Source organism: Mesoplodon mirus (genome assembly GCF_964341445.2).
Source record: "Mesoplodon mirus genome assembly, chromosome: 18".
Taxonomy (NCBI): domain Eukaryota; kingdom Metazoa; phylum Chordata; class Mammalia; order Artiodactyla; family Ziphiidae; genus Mesoplodon; species Mesoplodon mirus.
The window spans coordinates 51,819,213-51,836,051 of NC_138994.1; the positions used below are offsets into that span (position 1 = coordinate 51,819,213).

Sequence of the window (16,839 nt, forward strand, 5' to 3'; positions counted from 1 at the left end):
TGGTTGATAACGTCCAGAGATGCCTGTTTTATTTCTTACTAGGTGACTGCATTTCAGGCTGGTAACAGTAACAGTCTAATTACCAACTAAATTTGTACCTCTGAACTACAAATCAACAATCCCACTCAGCAAGGAGCGACATGTCAACAGCTAATTGGAGGGGGCTGGGTTTTCCAAAGAAATGGTCTTGATTGGCTGTGAGTGGAGCCAGGGGTGAGGCCTGAGATTATTTTAAAGGCCCTGACTTCTGACTGAGATAGGCGGAAACCCTGTGAGGCCCTAGGCAAAGCCTTCCATCCCAAATCCTAAGAGCACAGCTGTTAGCTTCCTTTCTGTGGTCAGTTCAGCCCAAACAAGGAGCTGAGCTGGGCCCGGCAGAGCGGACCCAGGGCCTACTCTTAGCTGACCTGTCTTTGGCCTGCACTCCCACCTCAGGGCACAGCCCTTTCTGCAGGTTCTTAGGAAAAAGCTAGGCTTCTGGTAATTTTTTTGTCTCTTTTAAGTTCTGCTTTGAGAAGAAAAGGGAATGCAGGGGTAACCAAGGGTGGGCAAGGGCACCTCAGCAGAGCTCCAGCGGCCCCAGGCCCAGAGCCGGGCTGAGTCAGGTCTGCGCTGGTGAGCGGTGCTCCTCCGGGAACACAGGACCACCGCGTCTTCTTGGGAAGATGTCCAAGGGGGAGGACTTAGCAACAACATTCCAAGATTTAGGGGCTGTTCATCTGAGAAGGTAGAAGCTGGGAGAAGGTCAAGATCAAGGAAGAAAGAGCTAGAAGGAAGGAATGAGCAGCTCCTTCTTATCACATGGCAGGCACTCCATCAAAGTAAGCAATTAGTACGTGAATCATTACCGTAGCTACTCTCTTCCTCACCAGAAAAGAACACAAACTTCCTTTGAGGGCTGGAGAGCCCCTGCCCAAGAACCGGCTGACAGGCTGGTGTTTTTCCCTCAGACCAAGACAGACCAAGTCACTTAGAAAAGGACGTCCTCGCCAGCAGCTCTGCACGGGGCCTCCGCGGCCGCCGCCCTCGCCCTGCTCCACCCGCCTCGCATGCGCCTCGGAACCCTCGGGCTCTGCACGTACGCGCTGGCACCTAAGGCAGAGCCAGAGCACCGATGCTCTGTCCCTTGGCACCCACCTGACAGAAGAACACCCTGGCAAATACCTCACCAAGAGCTAGGGACCAAGAGAACGCTGCAGTCCCACTTCGGGCCGGGTTATGCCAGCCCTGCGAATCCCAAGCAGAGTCTCCAAACACGGAGGTTCTTCTGCTGCTGGAGAGGATGCGCACCCTAGGGTGCTAGCTGAGGAGTTAATGCAGAAAACAAGGCACCACAGAGAGGTTGGACACTTGGGTTGTGTGATTCGGGACACCCTGGAAAAGTCCAAGGGTGGAGGGAAGGGTGGGGGAGGGGGAGGAGAAGAATGCGTTTTAAATAACATCCCGGGAAACGGGAGCCTGACTAGATGGGCTCCGGTTTGAGCTTTTCTGCTAGGAAGTCATTCACAAAGGCCTCCACAATGGCAGGGGTGATCTCCTCCACGTCCATCACGTACTTGGCCCGGGCTGACATGTCCAGAATGGTGAGCAAAGGGGCAGCCTCGGGCAGGTTGGTGTAATCTCGCAGGGAATCGGTCATGTCATCCTGGAAGTCACCGGAGGGAAAGAAAACCAGTAAGTTTCCAAGAAAGAGGGTAGAGAGTCCCCTGGGCCCGGACTCCCCAGACAGCCTAGGGATGGAACCACCACGTCATCCTGGAGCGCGGCCAGCTCCAGGAAAGACGGGCTCTCAGAACGGGGAGCAGGGCGCCCTGCCCTGCCAGGTGGAGGGGGAGCCTGGTTCATAAAATTCTCTCTCTGCACCACCCCAAACCTCAGGCAAGTCATCTTTTCTTATTAGCACAAAAGCAGCTCTAACTTGTGAAAATGGGATGCCCTTTGATTACTTACTTTTGCAACCAACTCTCAATTATCTGCAGCCCCACTGTGGGCCCAGGCCCATCTGGACTTCAACTGCAGAATGTTTTTAAGAAAACAGCCCACTGCCCCCAGCCCCACAGCTGCAGCGGGGGCAGGAGTTACACCTCCAGTTCAGAAGCCGGGGCCCCTGAAGTGCTACTGAAGTTTACACGGGTTGCTTTATTTATCATTTATAAATGATAAATGATAAGTTTATCATTTATAAATGATAAACTTATCATTTATCATACGTTCCCAGTGACTGCCCTGAGGAATTTCCCTAGCATCAGATGTAGCTTTATTAAGTATAAAGGCAAAGAGAAATCCAAAGACAAGGAGAAAGATTTGTAAGGGAGCAACCATCTGAGATTACCTTTCACGCTGCTGATACAGGAAATGGACTCTCTATACCCATCCCCGGGTTGTCTTACCATAAAGTGTGCAAAACTCTCCACTGAATGAAAAGACCTGAGTCGCCCTGCCAAAAAAGGGCTCGGAGTATTCCTGGCCTTAAATGCTGGTGAGCAGGAGGCTCACCGGTTTCTGAGACAAAAAACATTTCTTTCTGAAAGGGCAGTTCTTTAGGAAAGATGATTAGTTATTGTCTTTCTTGCCCCCACCCTATAAAGAGCACGCACTTCCCAGCAATGCCGGGTGATTCAGCATCTCTGGCAGCGTTCACCCAACTCACAGCCTCCATCTGGGTTAATAAACAATCTTCACGATAAACAGAGGGGAGACACCTGGACAAATACCATACATCCAATTCCCGTTAGGAGGCCAGGCCAGAGCCCGCTGCCTCCCCTCCACTTTCCCTGGAGCAAACACGGGGAGATGAATTTTAACGGCTGTTAAGGCTTCAGAAGGGGCAACTTCTGCCTGCGGGAGAGGACAGGATCAAGACAAAGCCGCAGCCCGCTCAGCCTTGGGGGAATGTGAAGGGCCTAAGTCCAGGGCTCAGAAGCCCCCAGTTGGTGCCTGACGTTCCAGCGCCCTGTGCTTGCTGGCTGCCTTGCTTCCGAGGTCAGAGAACTGGACCAAGAGAGCTGCCAAGGCCAGGAGCCCAGGTGCAGAGCAGGGGAAGGCCTGGTGGTGGGTGGGAGAGCTGGAGCAGCGGATGCCCCCGGGCCTCTGCCCAACCTCCTGGTCCAGGCTGGGCGGCCCGTCTGCCAGACCCGCTCGGACAGAGGGAGAGAGAGCACTGCTTCTGGAGTCACTCCTCATCTCACGTTCACTCCTCTCTGCCACCCACTCAATGCAGGCCTTTGGCAAGAAACTTCTCGGAGCCCAGGTCTCCTAAAACCTGTGAAACGGATTCAATAATGGCTCACGTGGGGCTCCGCGAGCATGAGAGCCAGCCCGCACGCACAGCCCACCCGGGCCGGACTCGGAGCGGTCTCACCCTCTCTCAGCCGCACCCTCCTCATCTGTGGGACGGTAAGGAGGGTGTTCCCTGCCCACGAGGTGAGGCACCTCGCTCGGGGCCTGGCCTATGGGAAACCTGCCATTGCTCCTTTTCAGCCACGTTTGTAACGCGGCCACCAGAGCCCTCCAGCCCTGCCCCCGCGCTGGCTCCGCCCTTTTCTCCTCTGCGCCCATCTTTTCTCTCCGAGAGCCGTTCGAAAGGGGTTAGAGTTTAATACATTCAGAGCGGCTCCCATTTGTGCTTTGTGTGGAGCAGGCTGGGGACCCCCAAGGCAGGGCCCTGTGAACCTGCTTTGTTCCCTCCACCCCACGGCTGGGCAGGGTGACTTCAGCTGCCTTCCAGGGGCCCGCGGAGCAGGGGCAGCTACTGAGGTGATGAATGGGTGGTTTCCGGTGTCGCGCCGCCGCGGCCTCCCCTGGGATCCAAACACAGCGTGAAATGAGCAGGGGCTCGGACCAATTGGAGGTACAGATGGGAGCAGGGAGGGCAGGGGGGCTTCAAAACGTGTATCTGTCAGTAACTGGCTTAGGCCGGTGCCCGGGTTGGGGGAGGCAGCGGCGCCTGTGCCGGGGGGTGGCTCCGGGGTGGGGACCGGGGGGACGCGGCTGCGGCCATCTTGCAGATTCCACGTGTGCGGGACCCAGGCTCCCAGACCTCCGGGGAGGTGGCCCAGCTTAAGGGCCCGCCCTTCGTCCCTCCCCCTCCCCCTCCCCCGGTGGAGAGCCTTCTGCTAGGTCCAGCCCAGCTGAAGGCCCGGCCCTCCAGGGACAGGCCTGGGGTGGGAGAGACAGGGATGCCAGGAACGTCAGCACTCTCCCTGGGCTGGAGGGGTAATTGCAGGTCGGAGTGGTGGTCGGATCCCCGCCGGCATCCCGTGATGGGAAAAGGCCCCCTTGCGGGCCGGGGGAGGGGACTAACCAAGAAGACACTCTGTAAAGCATCAAGAGCTTGGTTTGGACCTAGCCCAGAGGAAATAAATGTTGATCGCGATCTTTGTGGCTCCCCAGCAAACGGGGTGGGCGTAGCCTGGGTGCAAGGTGGGGCGGGGGGGTGGGGGGCGGCTCTGTCGTGGGTGGGCCTCCTGCGGCCCTGAGGCTGTGTGTAAGAGATGGCAAGGAGGCGGCAGGGGCCAGAATTGGTTTTCCTTGACATCTTTTTATGCTACATTTGTTTGTGGAGTCTTCTGGAAGCACAGTCACCCCAGACCCCCTTCAGACATCCCCAAGGGCTGTTATCACTGGTGTTCTAAAAGCGGGCCAGCTGAGCCAGCCCCGGGGGCCAGGCCACAGCAGCACTCACCTCCCCCGCCACAAAGAACAGAAGCGGCGCCTCCTCCTCTTTGGCTTTGTACTTGGCGATGATCTTCTCAGCTATGGGCTGGATCAGCTGCTTGGCCGCCTCGGACTCCCCGTCATCCTCAGAATCTGTGACAGGAGAAAGACACGAAGACGCACTGGTTTGTCAATCAAGATGGAGTGGTGCCTGGGTCCAGGGCCTGACTTGCCCATCTGAGCAGCCCCTGAAGGGAAGAGAAGCCTCCTCTGGGACACCAGCCTCGCCTCCTGGGTGCTGAAGCGTGTGTCCCCAGGCATAGGCCAGCTTGCTCGCTGCTCTCACACACAGGCTGTCCTGAACCATGCCCCCAGGAAGAACTCGCTTCACCAAGTAGCGCTAATGCCCAGGCAAATGCAATCCTGTTCACTGAGCTCTTCACAAACCCACCTTGGAAGCTGAGCCTCCCCTAAGCCAGGACCTGAGGTCCCGGCAGTTTTTCTCACAATCACAGAATGAGATGCCGTGACCGCGGAGCTCTGATTTCCTAATGGAAATGGCAGAACTGGTGGTGGTGGGTCAGGACTGTGGTCTGATCAGCAGCTTTGGTGGCGGTTGGGAGGCACCAGGGCACTGGCAGCTTCACAGCTGGCAGCGGGACTTGGCTGGGAAGGGACAGGCTGACTGCAGGGGAGAACGCGCAGCCGGGTTCCCAGAGCCCCCTCTGGGCATCTCTTGCCTCCAGGGAAACAGCAGCATGGGAGCAGCTCACTCCTGCTGAATCCTGAAACCGAGAGCAGGCGCAGACCGGGGGTGGGTGGAAACAGGTGCCCGCACAGGACCTTCACGCATTAGTGCCACACCACCCGGGAGGCCCAGTGCGCAGGCTCGGCACCACACACTCTAGATCCACAGTTAATTAGCTCCGTGATGCTGGGAACTCGCTTTGCCTCCCTGGGACCCTATTTCCACATCTGCAAATGGCCAGTGAGGTTCCCTACGGTTCCTCAGTTCAGAATTGCTTCCCAGGCCCCAGGATGTGGGCGTGTGAGCCTGCCTAGGAAAGCCTCAAGGTGAATGGTCCCCCAAGGCCATCCCCTTCCAGGGCCTCTATCCCCCAAGCACAGGGCCAGCCTGCAAGTCAGTTTGCTTCAGGATTCCCTCAAGTCCGCATGTTGGGTCCCCGCCTGGGGGCCCCCAAACCAGACTTCCAGAGAATGGGGGTCGGATGCTGCCTGCATTCTCCAGCCCCCTCACTGTGGTGCATTTGGCAGCAGCTCAGCCATGATTCCGGTACCCATATTTACTTTAAGTTGGAACCAAGCAACGAGTCCCAAGGCAGAGGGCAAGGTGGCCCTTGGCCAGCAGTGGCTCTGTTTGCAGAAGGAACCAGGGTCACCCCATGGGCCTGCAGGGAGCCTGGAGTGGGTGTTCTGTGTCCTCCTGCTGTCACCCACTGAAAGAGTGGGAGAGGCGGGGAGACTGAGGGGCTCTCAGCCCCGGAGATGCCGCCCGAGGCCGGGCCCTGCTCCAGCCACCCTGGGGCAGCTCCTCAGAGCACAGGTGAGCGGCAGCGGCAGCTGGGGATGAGCCTTGGCCTATGGGGCCCAGCCCCCCACAGCTGCTGTGCTGCAGCCCGGCCCCCAACAATGGGTCTGTTCATCACGGGGCCGAGGGCTTCCTCCCGGGCTGACCTCTTCTTCCCAGCTGGCAGCCGGGAGCAGCTAGGAAGGAAAGCGCAGCAGCAGCTCCCAGAACGCCACCACCCACAGGGGAGAACCACGAATAAATCACTGGGGTCAGAAGCACGGCAACCGCGGAGACAAAGGCCCAGGCCCTGCGTTGCTGGCGACAGAAAGAAGGTGCGGGGACAGACTTCCCCGCCCCCCTCCCAGTGAGCTCTGCCCATCCCGGCCCACCCTGGGGCTCCCGCTGAGCTTCATACCTACAAAAAGGACGAGGCAGGGGCCCTCGTTGAGCTGCACGGCGTTGGAGTCGGAGAGCTCCAGCACGGGCTTGGGGTGCCACGGGAAGCCCCTGCAGTCCTCGTCGTTCAGCACCTCCACCCGCCCCTGCCGCGTGATCACCTCCCCCTGTGGGTCCAGCACAATGAGGGTGGGGATGCCTGCAAGAGAGGGCGCGAGATTGGCCACGGACCCACAGTCCACGGGACGGCCCCCTAGGACACAATTCAGCCGGAGAGCCCTGGGATGGAAGCTGGGCTCAGCCTCTGAAGAGCCAGGGAGCCCCCCTGGGTTGGCAGGTAACATCTCCACGGGAGCCTAAGCAAGTCACTCCCCCGCCCCCCCGTGAATGCACTGCAGCTCCCACCTTATCCTACCGCCACGTAAAGATCAACAAGGCTGTGCGTTTCAGAACTCAGCACGGGGGCTTGGCACATAGAAGCAGAGAAGTCCTAGAGAGATCCCCAAGAAGCAGGAGCTGCTCCCATACCTGCAGGGAGTCTAAACCTCATGAGGTGGTGTGAACACCCAATCCCCTGCAGTGCAGACCAGCACAGGTCAAGGGCAGGAGGGCCCCACCCGTGCGAGCACAGGGGGCCTGTTGGGGGGAGGAGCCTGGGACAGGGGCTGCCAGGGGCAGAAGGACAGGAGGAGGACAGCTGGCCACCATCTCCAGACCTGCTGCTTGGGGAGGTTCCAGCATCCGCTCTGAGGGGGGCAGTCCCTGGAGGGAACATGCCGACGGCAGTGCTGTCGCCCTCATGTTAGAATCCTGGGCTGGTGTAAGAAATGCAACACAAAGCGCCCCGCAAACCACAGCCCGCTTCTAACCATAAAGCCTCCAGTGGAAAATCAGAGGAGATCCCTCCCGGGTTACAGTCGCATGTGGGTTTTCCACCTCCCTGTTCTTTGTACCCCATTCCCCGCTGCTTCTCCTCCAGCCACCACCCACAGAGGCAGACTCGGCCCTGCCCTTTGGGGACACTTGTCTCTCCACTGGCAGGTGGTCCCCTCCCCCCTTGCACTAACCAGCTGCCTCCCCTCTGGAGCTGACTGGAGCTTTAATTTTATATGGGCCAGGGAAAGCCAGAGCAATTTAATATTTATAGATTCCACAGCATTCAGTCGGTAATTTGCTCCACTGACATTTTACTTCGCCACGGGGGGCGATGCTGAGGTACCAGAAATACAGCCCTGGTGTTATGACCTGCATGGTGGCTGGGGCAGCGGGCATGCAGTGGTGAGCCTATCTGCAAAAGGAAAAATGAGTCTATTATGTTCACACCTATTAGAAGGAGTGGCTTGGCATGTTGGGGAACAGGACTAGAGAGAAACAGGCTCTGGAGACTGCCTTTCCCACAACACACATCACATACAAACACACGTGGCTGCAGCCGGCACACTCAGGCTTTCAGGATGCGCCCGGAGCTGTCCGGGCCTCCTGAGTTGTGTGTCAGAGTACAAGGGACTCGGGACATTTCCAGCCTCATCCTCACAAGGGCATGTCATCCCCCAGAGGCCTGGGGCTCACATCAGGTGTGTCCCCAACCCGGATTGGGCTGGGCTTGAGTCAGAAGCCTGAAGAGAGCCTGGGGCTGGGGCCCACGACACGACAGGCTGGCCAGCTGCAGACAAATGCCTCCCCGGCACCATGCCTCATCTCAAAAATGCCTTGGCAAAGTTCTTTGATCAGTTTCTGAAAGTGGGCAATTTCAAGTGTTGGGTTAAACCAGGGCCTGCCCACTGCTATGATTAGACACTGCAGCAGGCCTGTCTGTAGCCCAGACGTGCGATGCCGAGTTGGTCTGTGGAGGGCAAGCAGGCACAGAGGACGGACAGAGAAGGCAGGAGAAGTAAAATCCAAGGGCAAAGAAGTTCACTTCCTGGTTTGGTGCCTTGGTTTCTCCAAGTGGCTACTCTAAGGGGCTTCTTTGTTACCACGGCTGCAGCCTCTCTCCAGTCATGGCTGGTGGGGACCAGGACGGCAGGGCAGGGACACAGGCCCCCAGCTGGCTGCTGTGGAGTCCTCGCCAAGTCAACAGAGGAACAGCTCCCCTGGGCCCCCGGGTCTCCCCACTCCCCTGCCACGGCTACGTGAAAGCAAAGTCCCTCTTGTATTTGGTGCTTTGAGCCCAAGATGATGAGGTGCATGTGCCTGCGGAGTGTAAACAGAAAGTGACTCGGTACAATGACCACAGACTTCAACCAAGAGAAGCCCGTTTCCGGCACACGGACAGAGAAAAAGAATCAACAAGCATCGGGCCAGGCCACCTTCCCATCACCGGATCTTGGGTTAGCTTGGCCCCGGAGCCCTAAGTGTGTATGTTCCTCCAGAGATGAACCAGCGGGTGAGAAAAGGAAGCTTGCTCTCAGGGCGTCTGCTCTGCGCTCCGCAAAGGGCGTGGGACCTCACTCACTCCTGGAAGTACGATTATCCTCCTTCTGCAGATGTTCAAGCCGCCTACCCAAGGTCGTCTGGCCGGTAAGTGGCCACGGTGGGACAGGAAGCCTGGTCTGCCTGCTGGAAAAGCTGCTGCTCTTTCTACCAGGCCGGCCACTGGCGGGAGCTCTCACAGCCCCGGGCTGGGGACTCTCATCCCCAAGGAGGAGCTGGGCAGGGCAGGCCCTGCAGCCACACTTTCTGCACCACCCACCTCCCTCTTCTCTGAGGCTTTGGGGAAGGAGGCTGAGATACCATCACCTCTCCCCTTTCTCCCCCGGCCCCCGCCCTATCAGGCCTTTCCTGCTCCCCACTCCCTTGAAGCAGGTTCCCTGAAGCAGAGACTTCTAAGGAGAAAATAGGGAAACTTAAAGGGAATGGAAAATTTCTAATCAATGCCTTTGTACAAAATAACTGCCACCCCAGCAAGGGGCTTCACTGAAGGGAATGAAAAGGGAGCAGTTCACCTCTGCTTCTCTTGAACTTGTCGTTTCCCAGCTGGGATGGCTGGAACGGTTGGAGGAAGAGTACAGTATGAATTCTAAGGAAGATCCAGGAAAGTCACTTAACTGCTCAGAGCCTCATTTCCACACCGTCAAATGGGGATAGTGATAGTTTCCTGTCTTACTTGGGGGCTGGAAGTAAAATGACAAGTAGAAAATGCTTTCGAGCAGACCATCTGGCACACAGTAAGTACTCCGTAAATATTAGCTCTTATTATAAATAAGTTCATCATTATTTTTTTTAATCATCCCTAAGTTGATCCTTTGGCTCGCGAGAAGGGACAGAAAACTGGTGCCTTGCTCTCGTGAGATAAACAGAAACTTCCACGCTGGCCGGAGGGAGTTCGCTAAAGAAACAGAACACCGAGGCGACGTCAACACCACAGGGAGGGGTCCAGGGACGGTATAGTGCTGCCACGCATACGGTTGGTGTTCTCTCACTTGCACCACCCCAAGCTTAACCTCTGCGAGTAGAACACACACTCTATTGCTCCTAGAGAGGGCTCCAGCCCCAGGCCCCCGCCCAGGGGAGCCTGGGTGGACCACCACAGTGTCTCAGAATCCCCTTCAGCATCTCCCCAAAAACCAAGAGAAGAAGGAACAAGAAGGCCTAAGAAGCCGGCTCCATACTGTTTCCTCCTGGGAGGAGCCGATTTGTGAGTATTTAAAACCATCTCAAAGCCACGTGCAGGACTTCCCTGGTGGCGCAGTGGTTAAGTATCCACCTGCCAATGAAGGGGACACAGGTTCGAGCCCTGGTCCGGGAAGATCCCACATGCCGCGGACCAACTAAGCCCGTGTGCCACAACTACTGAGCCTGCGCTCTAGAGCCCACGAGCCACAACTACTGAGCCCATGTGCCACAACTACTGAAGCCCACACGCCTAGAGCCCATGCTCTACAACAAGAGAAGCCACCGCAATGAGAAGCCCGCGCACAGAGTAGCCCCCGCTCGCCGCAACTAAAGAAAGCCTGCACACAGCAACGAAGACCCAATGCGGCCGAAAAAAAAAAAAAGCCACGTGCACGGAGACTGTCCCACAGTTGCGTTTGGTTGCTTTCCTATCGCCAAGGAAAGAGGGAGTTTCAAAGGAGGTGGTGGGTCTGGGGCAGCACCTGGGGGTGGGAGAGGACCTGGTCAGGGCCGTAACCCAACTTTGTTTCTCTGCTTCTAGATGGCAGTGTGATCGCAAAGATTGCTGGCAGTGGAGAAGAGAAAGGGGAGGAAAAGCAGACCCCAAGACAGGAAGAGTGGGTTAGGGCACGTGGCAGGGCAAGTGGTTACGTGATCACGGAAATAAATGGTCATCATGAACGCTGCAGCAGTGTGGAAGTGTTTGTAATACACGGATGAGTTGAAAATGCAGAATGCACAGTGCGATGTGTACAGTTACAGCTCTGTAGAAATATGCTCGAAGACAGAGACCAAAAGGACTCAGAAAAGTGAAAACAGTTGTGCTAGGAAGGCAGGAATGTGGGTGAAATAGATACATATTTGAGTTTTGTTAAATGGTATTATGATGGATGCACTAACATTAAATAAAAATCAAGCAGGAACCATAGGGCAGCAGGGGTGGGACGACAAATACAGACCACGCCTTGGCAACATCAACCCCAGTTCCGTTCATCACATCCCTCTTTTCCTCCCCCTCCAATTCCCCCAAACCTTCCCCTACTGGGTGAGTTAAGGAAAGGAAGAAGGCAGCTGGTGTGAGTGGTGAAGCTCAGGGAAACCCAAAGGAAGTCAAAGGGATGAGTCTGGGCTCACTTGAACTCGGCCAGAAGGCCCGCGTCAGGAGGCACAAAGAAGACTTTTTTTTTTTTGGACCATGCCACGTGGCACGCGGGAATCTTAGTTCCCGGACCAGGGATTGAACCCGAGCTCCCTGCAGTGGCAGCTCAGAGTCTGAACCACTGGACCGCCAGGAAGTCCCAAAGAAGACATTTAAAATGGCAGCGTTCTTGTAATACAGAAAAGCCAGAAATGACCAAGTATCCACTGACAGTGGAACTGATAAACAGGCTGTGGTACAACAAAGCACTTCACGGCACTGAAATAAACCAGATGTAAATATCAACAGGGATAAATCTCAAAAACATAATGTTTAGTGAGAAAAGCAAGCTGCATTATGATATTACAGCATGTCAGCACTTAAGTACACTTCTAAAAACACACCCATCACGACTATACATTACTCATGGATTCAGAGACGCAGTGAGCATCTGAAAACAGATGAGGAATATTCACAATGAATGGATGATAGTGTCACTGCTCTCCCCCACTGGGGAGAAAGAAGGGGCCATGCTCCACGGAGGAGTAAAGGGAACCCCACTTGGTCTGTGTTTAATGCTCCCATTCACTGATAACTACCTCAGGCAAAGATGTCAGTTCTACGTGGTGGCCACATGGGTGTTTGTTCCATTGTTCTTTGTCCTTTCCTGTTTTTCCTTTTTTTATGTTTTCAGAATGAAACAAGACGAGCAGAGAAGACCACTGAGGCTGCTCTGTAGGCCCCAAGACAGCCCCCAGCCGCCCTCCCCAGGCCCAGGGGGCCAGCTCCACAGAGCCTGCGCCAGCCCTTTAAATACTGAGATCTGCCTACAAAAAACCAGCAGCGTGGGCCCCTCGCCCTCTACTCATTGAAAAACACAATGGCTGAATGTTTCGTTTCTATAGAAAATAAAGAGACTCTGCCTCAAGTCCATTTTGTGAAAGGGGCAGGGAAGAGGGCAAAGGAAGGGAAAGAGAGGAGGAGGGCGGGAAATGGATGAGAAAGGCAGGGGAAAAGGAAAAGGAGAAGAAAAAGCCAGAGGGTAAGGCTAAGGAATAAGAGGGCAACAGAGAAACAGAAGATAAATAGATCCCGGGAGAGCGACGGGCCTCACACAACTGCCTCCCGGTGTTCCCTGCTGCGTTCCTGGTGGCAGGGCCTCCACCCACCCCGGGCCCTGTCTGCTGGCCCCAAGGGCGGGGGCGGGGGTGGGGGGGAGAGGAACAAAGCCAGCGGGGGCCTCTAACCCAGGAGAGAAGGGGCTCGGAGCCTCCCTGCACAGAACATGGTATTCTCCAACAGCCAGCATTAGAGAATTGCTAATGGGATCTGCCTTTTGCCAAGTGCGTCTAAACCCTTTCCTTAGAAAGGCATTTGTCAGCAGCTTATAGGGCTACAAATTCCCCAGTCTGCACAAAGCGCTGGGAGGAGGGAGGCCAACCCAGCTACTCCCCAAGGCAAAGGAAGTGGATGGAGGCCACATGCCAGGCTTTGGTGAACTCAAGCGGCCCCATGAAGACTGCTAGCTAACACGGCCCGGCCTCAGGCCAGAGCACCCGAGGGACCGGCAACCAGCCTGGGAGCAGATGCCTCCTCAAGGCCTGCAGCAGGTCCTGCCATCTCTGAAAGGGGTGACTGGAGGGCACAGCCTCAAGACCCAGACTCTCCCACCACCACCTGGATGGACACCTGAACGAAGTGGCGGCATCTTATGCAAGGCCTCCTCGGGATGCTGGAAGATACTCAGAATCCGGGGGCGGCGCTCTGAGCCCAGCTCCCAAGATGCTCAGAGGATTCCAGGTTCTTCTGCATTGCCCATTTTCACCCAAGCCTGTCCAGGTGACACAGAGGGGCTCTGCCCTCATGGGCCTCAATATGGTCTGATGAAGTCATTTGCGCGCTCTAAGGCCCAAAGACAGGCCAGGTGGAGGTGGCTCAGCTTGGGTGCGGGAAGGGGAAGGTACCTCATACTGCTCTGTGAAAGCACCCTCATCAAAACGTTCAGGAGGAGACAGAAAGTGGGGTGAGAGACAGGGACACAGAGTCAAGCAGGGAGCATGAGATCTCCCAGATAGAGCCCTGCGGGATTTGCAGAAGACCAGACAGTCGGTGGAGCCCTCCACCGACTCTGCCTATGTATGGAGTGTATGTACGTGCACATCGTGATACTGTAACATAATGAGGCGTATATATTTGGCCTTCATCCCCAGCTCCTGGCACAGAGCTCCTAAAACCCCTATAATTTCCTGAATGATTGGGGTGATAGGAACATCTTTTGTTATAATATTTGGTCTTAGTCCCAGATCCTGACACAAGAGCTTCCAAGACTGTTGGAATGGAAGTGGTAAGAGTGAGTGTCTTTTTGGATACTCACGAGATGACGGGTCTAGGTCACCAGAGAGACGCGGTTAGAAGGTTGGAGCATTCAGCTCCACACCCTTGACCTCAAGAGCTGGGGAAGGGACAAGGGCTGGAGGTTGAGTTAATCACCAATGGCCAGTGACTTAACCACTCATGCCTACATAGTGAAACCTCCATAAAGGCCCCAAAATGATGGGGTTCAGAGAGCTTCCAGGTTGGTGAACATGTGGAGGTGCTGGGAGGGCGGTGCACCTGGAGAGGACATGGGAGCTCTATGTGAGCAAGAAAGAAGAAAGGGGATGGGGAGACACACAGACATTCTGAGTTACGGACCTGACACTGTAAAAGATGCTTCATGGTGGAGAGGAGGGAGACTGAGGGAATTCAGGAGAGCCGGCCATACCCCCACTAAAGCAGGTCTGCTGAGGAGAGAGACACTCACCCAGGGGAGGAGTCTGGGCCATGGGAGATGCTGACAGGGAGGAAAGTGATGGCCCCGGGACCTCGGGTCCCCAGCCAGCCCCTGTTCTACATCCCCATCACTCTGCTCCCGGTCCGGCCTGTGCAAGGCTGCAAAGGCGTCTTCTCAGCAACCCCGCCCCCTAGAACAGGCTGTGGATTTTCTCTACCTTATATTTTGGTAGTCACATGCAGTGGCATGCTGATTGGTAAAATCAATGGAAAATGCTGCCTAAGAACTTACCAACAACTAATGCACCGGGGACCCCAAAAAATGCCATGAAGCTGAAGTACCCTGTGAGGCTGGAAGGAGGCAGAGGCCGCCTGGGCCACCTGCCCTAGAGCCCAAGGGAGCAGCCTCTCTCTCCCCACAGGTAGGCCTGTCGTGAGCCACAGCCTGAGGTCTGGCTACAGTGGGAGCTCAGTGAGTCCATCAGAAATATCAGAGGATAACATGCCTCTGGGATTTCTCTTCCAGTCTAGCTTACATGTCACTACTGCACTGATCTCCCCTTAATCAAATTTTTCAAAAAGCTCCAAAGCCCAAAGCGCCAAGTTCAAGGACCACAGCCTGGTGCTCAAGGCCTTCTGTGATGTGGCATCACCAGCCTTATTACCCAGTCTGCCCTATAGTACACCATGGACATCCTACTCTGGCCTTTGCCCTGGAATGTCTCAAAGCCTCTACCTAAATCCCATCCATTCTGTAAGGCCCTGCTCTAGAGTCACCTCCTCCAGGAAGCCTTCTGGGCTCAAGAGCTCCAAGCCAGAGTCTCGTGTGAATTCAGACTATTCCATTGTGTGCCATTCATTAAATGCTGCCTTGAAAAGGATCCTGTGTGGCTCTTCCACACTCTCGTTTCACCGTGCTTTAGTGCATCTCTGGCTTCACAGGGCCAGAGGCGGACAGACAGATCAGGGTCAGCCGGCAATGTCTGACAGGCTGCTTGCAGGAATGACTCCTAAGGCTTAGCCAAAGAGGTCAGTGATCAAGTGAGCAGCTGGCAGAAAACACTGTGCCAGGGAGAGAACCCAAGAGTGAGGAAGCAGGAGGCAGAGAGCTGGATAAGCAGGGTGGTCCAAGCTGAGGAGGGGCTAGTACAGAGGGCAGGGAGTGTACACCGTGGAGCCAGCAGACAAGGAGCAGCGGGACGGGCCAGGTACAGGGCTGGGCTGCAGAGGACACTTGCTGGCCAGAGCTGGGTTCTTTTGTGTGGCTGCCCGGCCGCTGCTTGCCTGGGCACAGGGCCTCTCCAGATCAGCTTTCTGATTCTCAGCTGAGGGCTCCTTGAAGTCTGGGAACCACATATGTACTCATCCTCACACTGCCAGGCCTTAAGAGACTGAGCCAAATGAATGCATCTCTGAAAACTCTTCATTCTCTTCCTGCTCATTTGTGGTCACCCGCATCCTGGCTGTCTGGGCCACACCTAGCAACCAGGGCTCCTACTGCTGTAATATTTACATGTTGATAGCTGGAGAATCCAAAAGGAGAGTTCCCTTCTCTGCTCTCTGAAGGCAGACAGAAAACAATCAGTTTAATTTTTTTTTCCTTTTTTGTTTTTTTGGCCACACCATGCGGCATGCGGGATCTTAAGTTCCCCGACCAGGGATCGAACCCACACCGCCTAAAGTGGAAGCGCAGAGTCTTAACCACTGGACCGCCAGGGAAGTCCCACGATCACTTTAATTTTTTCGTGCCCTGCCAATGTCTGACAGAAGGGTACCTTCTAGCCTCAGCTGTGTGTCCAAAACTTGTGTGGAATCTTGCAGGGTTTGTGATTTGTCCTTAGGAGATTGCTATTCTGTGCCTACCCCGCCAACAAGGGCCCCAAGAAGCATCTTACAGAGCACAGGGAGGGTAGAAACCCCCACCCTCAAACTGGCTATGCATGATATAGACAGTCCTTTGGTAATGTATTACTTTCAGGTGACCTCAGGGCCTTAGCATCGACCACTAGAATATGACCTGCACCTCACTGGCCTCCACCTCCAAGAAAGGGCAACTCCCTTCCTCAGAGAGGAAAAGGCTGTGCTTCACTGAGGACGTGTGTTTGGAAAGAAGATGCCTCCATATAGAGAGGCTGCCTGACTGAGCAGAGCGGCCAAGTGAAGGCCAGCACCTGCTCTGCTCTCTGGGACAAGTTCAGTCTTCTGAGCCCTTGTACAAAGTGACACCTCTTTGACCAACACTTTTTAGTTCTTCAAAAGATATCATCCTACTGTAGTTATTTCCCAATGTAAATCCCATCTTGCCCACTCAAGGGCAGCACTGGGACACCCTTCTGGTTTCTTATTCCCCACCAAGCTCAGTGTACAGTATTGGTGGTTAGTTGGAGCCCAAGAAATAGAATCCTATGCATTTAAATCTACTCCAGCTTTTTTCCAAAAAGGATTTGAGGCTGCTTAAAAAAGTGCATGATATAATCCAATAAAAAATTGATGAAAACAGCCCACTGAAAGGAAAACAAGGAAGGAAGAGAAAACCAAGCTAGGGTCAAGGGCACGCAGAGAAATGGTCAGCTTTGTAAAACTGCTAAAGGTGGCTACAAATTCAGCTCTGAGTCTTCTAGGGGCTAAAGCAAGGAAAGAACTGTGGTCTGTGATGAAATCCAAAGTACAGGAAAGATGAAAGAAAAAACAAAAAACAAAAATGCACCCCCAACTGCACAAGTTCAGTTTT

General features: G+C 55.1%; 1 protein-coding gene across 2 annotated transcripts in view; it reads right to left on the minus strand.

Annotated features, from left to right (window-relative positions):
• Positions 1–16,839, minus strand: part of NXN (nucleoredoxin) — a 146,018-nt gene continuing 129,179 nt past the window's right edge. Inside the window, exons 6-8 of one of the 2 annotated variants that reach the window (XM_082605020.1) lie at positions 6,603–6,782; positions 4,685–4,809; positions 1–1,645 (exon numbers count right to left, since the gene is read on the minus strand). In XM_082605020.1, the coding sequence (XP_082461146.1) occupies positions 1,463–1,645; positions 4,685–4,809; positions 6,603–6,782 (488 nt within the window). In that variant the 3' untranslated portion in view covers positions 1–1,462. The remainder of the gene's footprint in view (positions 1,646–4,684; positions 4,810–6,602; positions 6,783–16,839) is intronic. The other variant, XM_082605021.1, reaches the window with a different exon arrangement.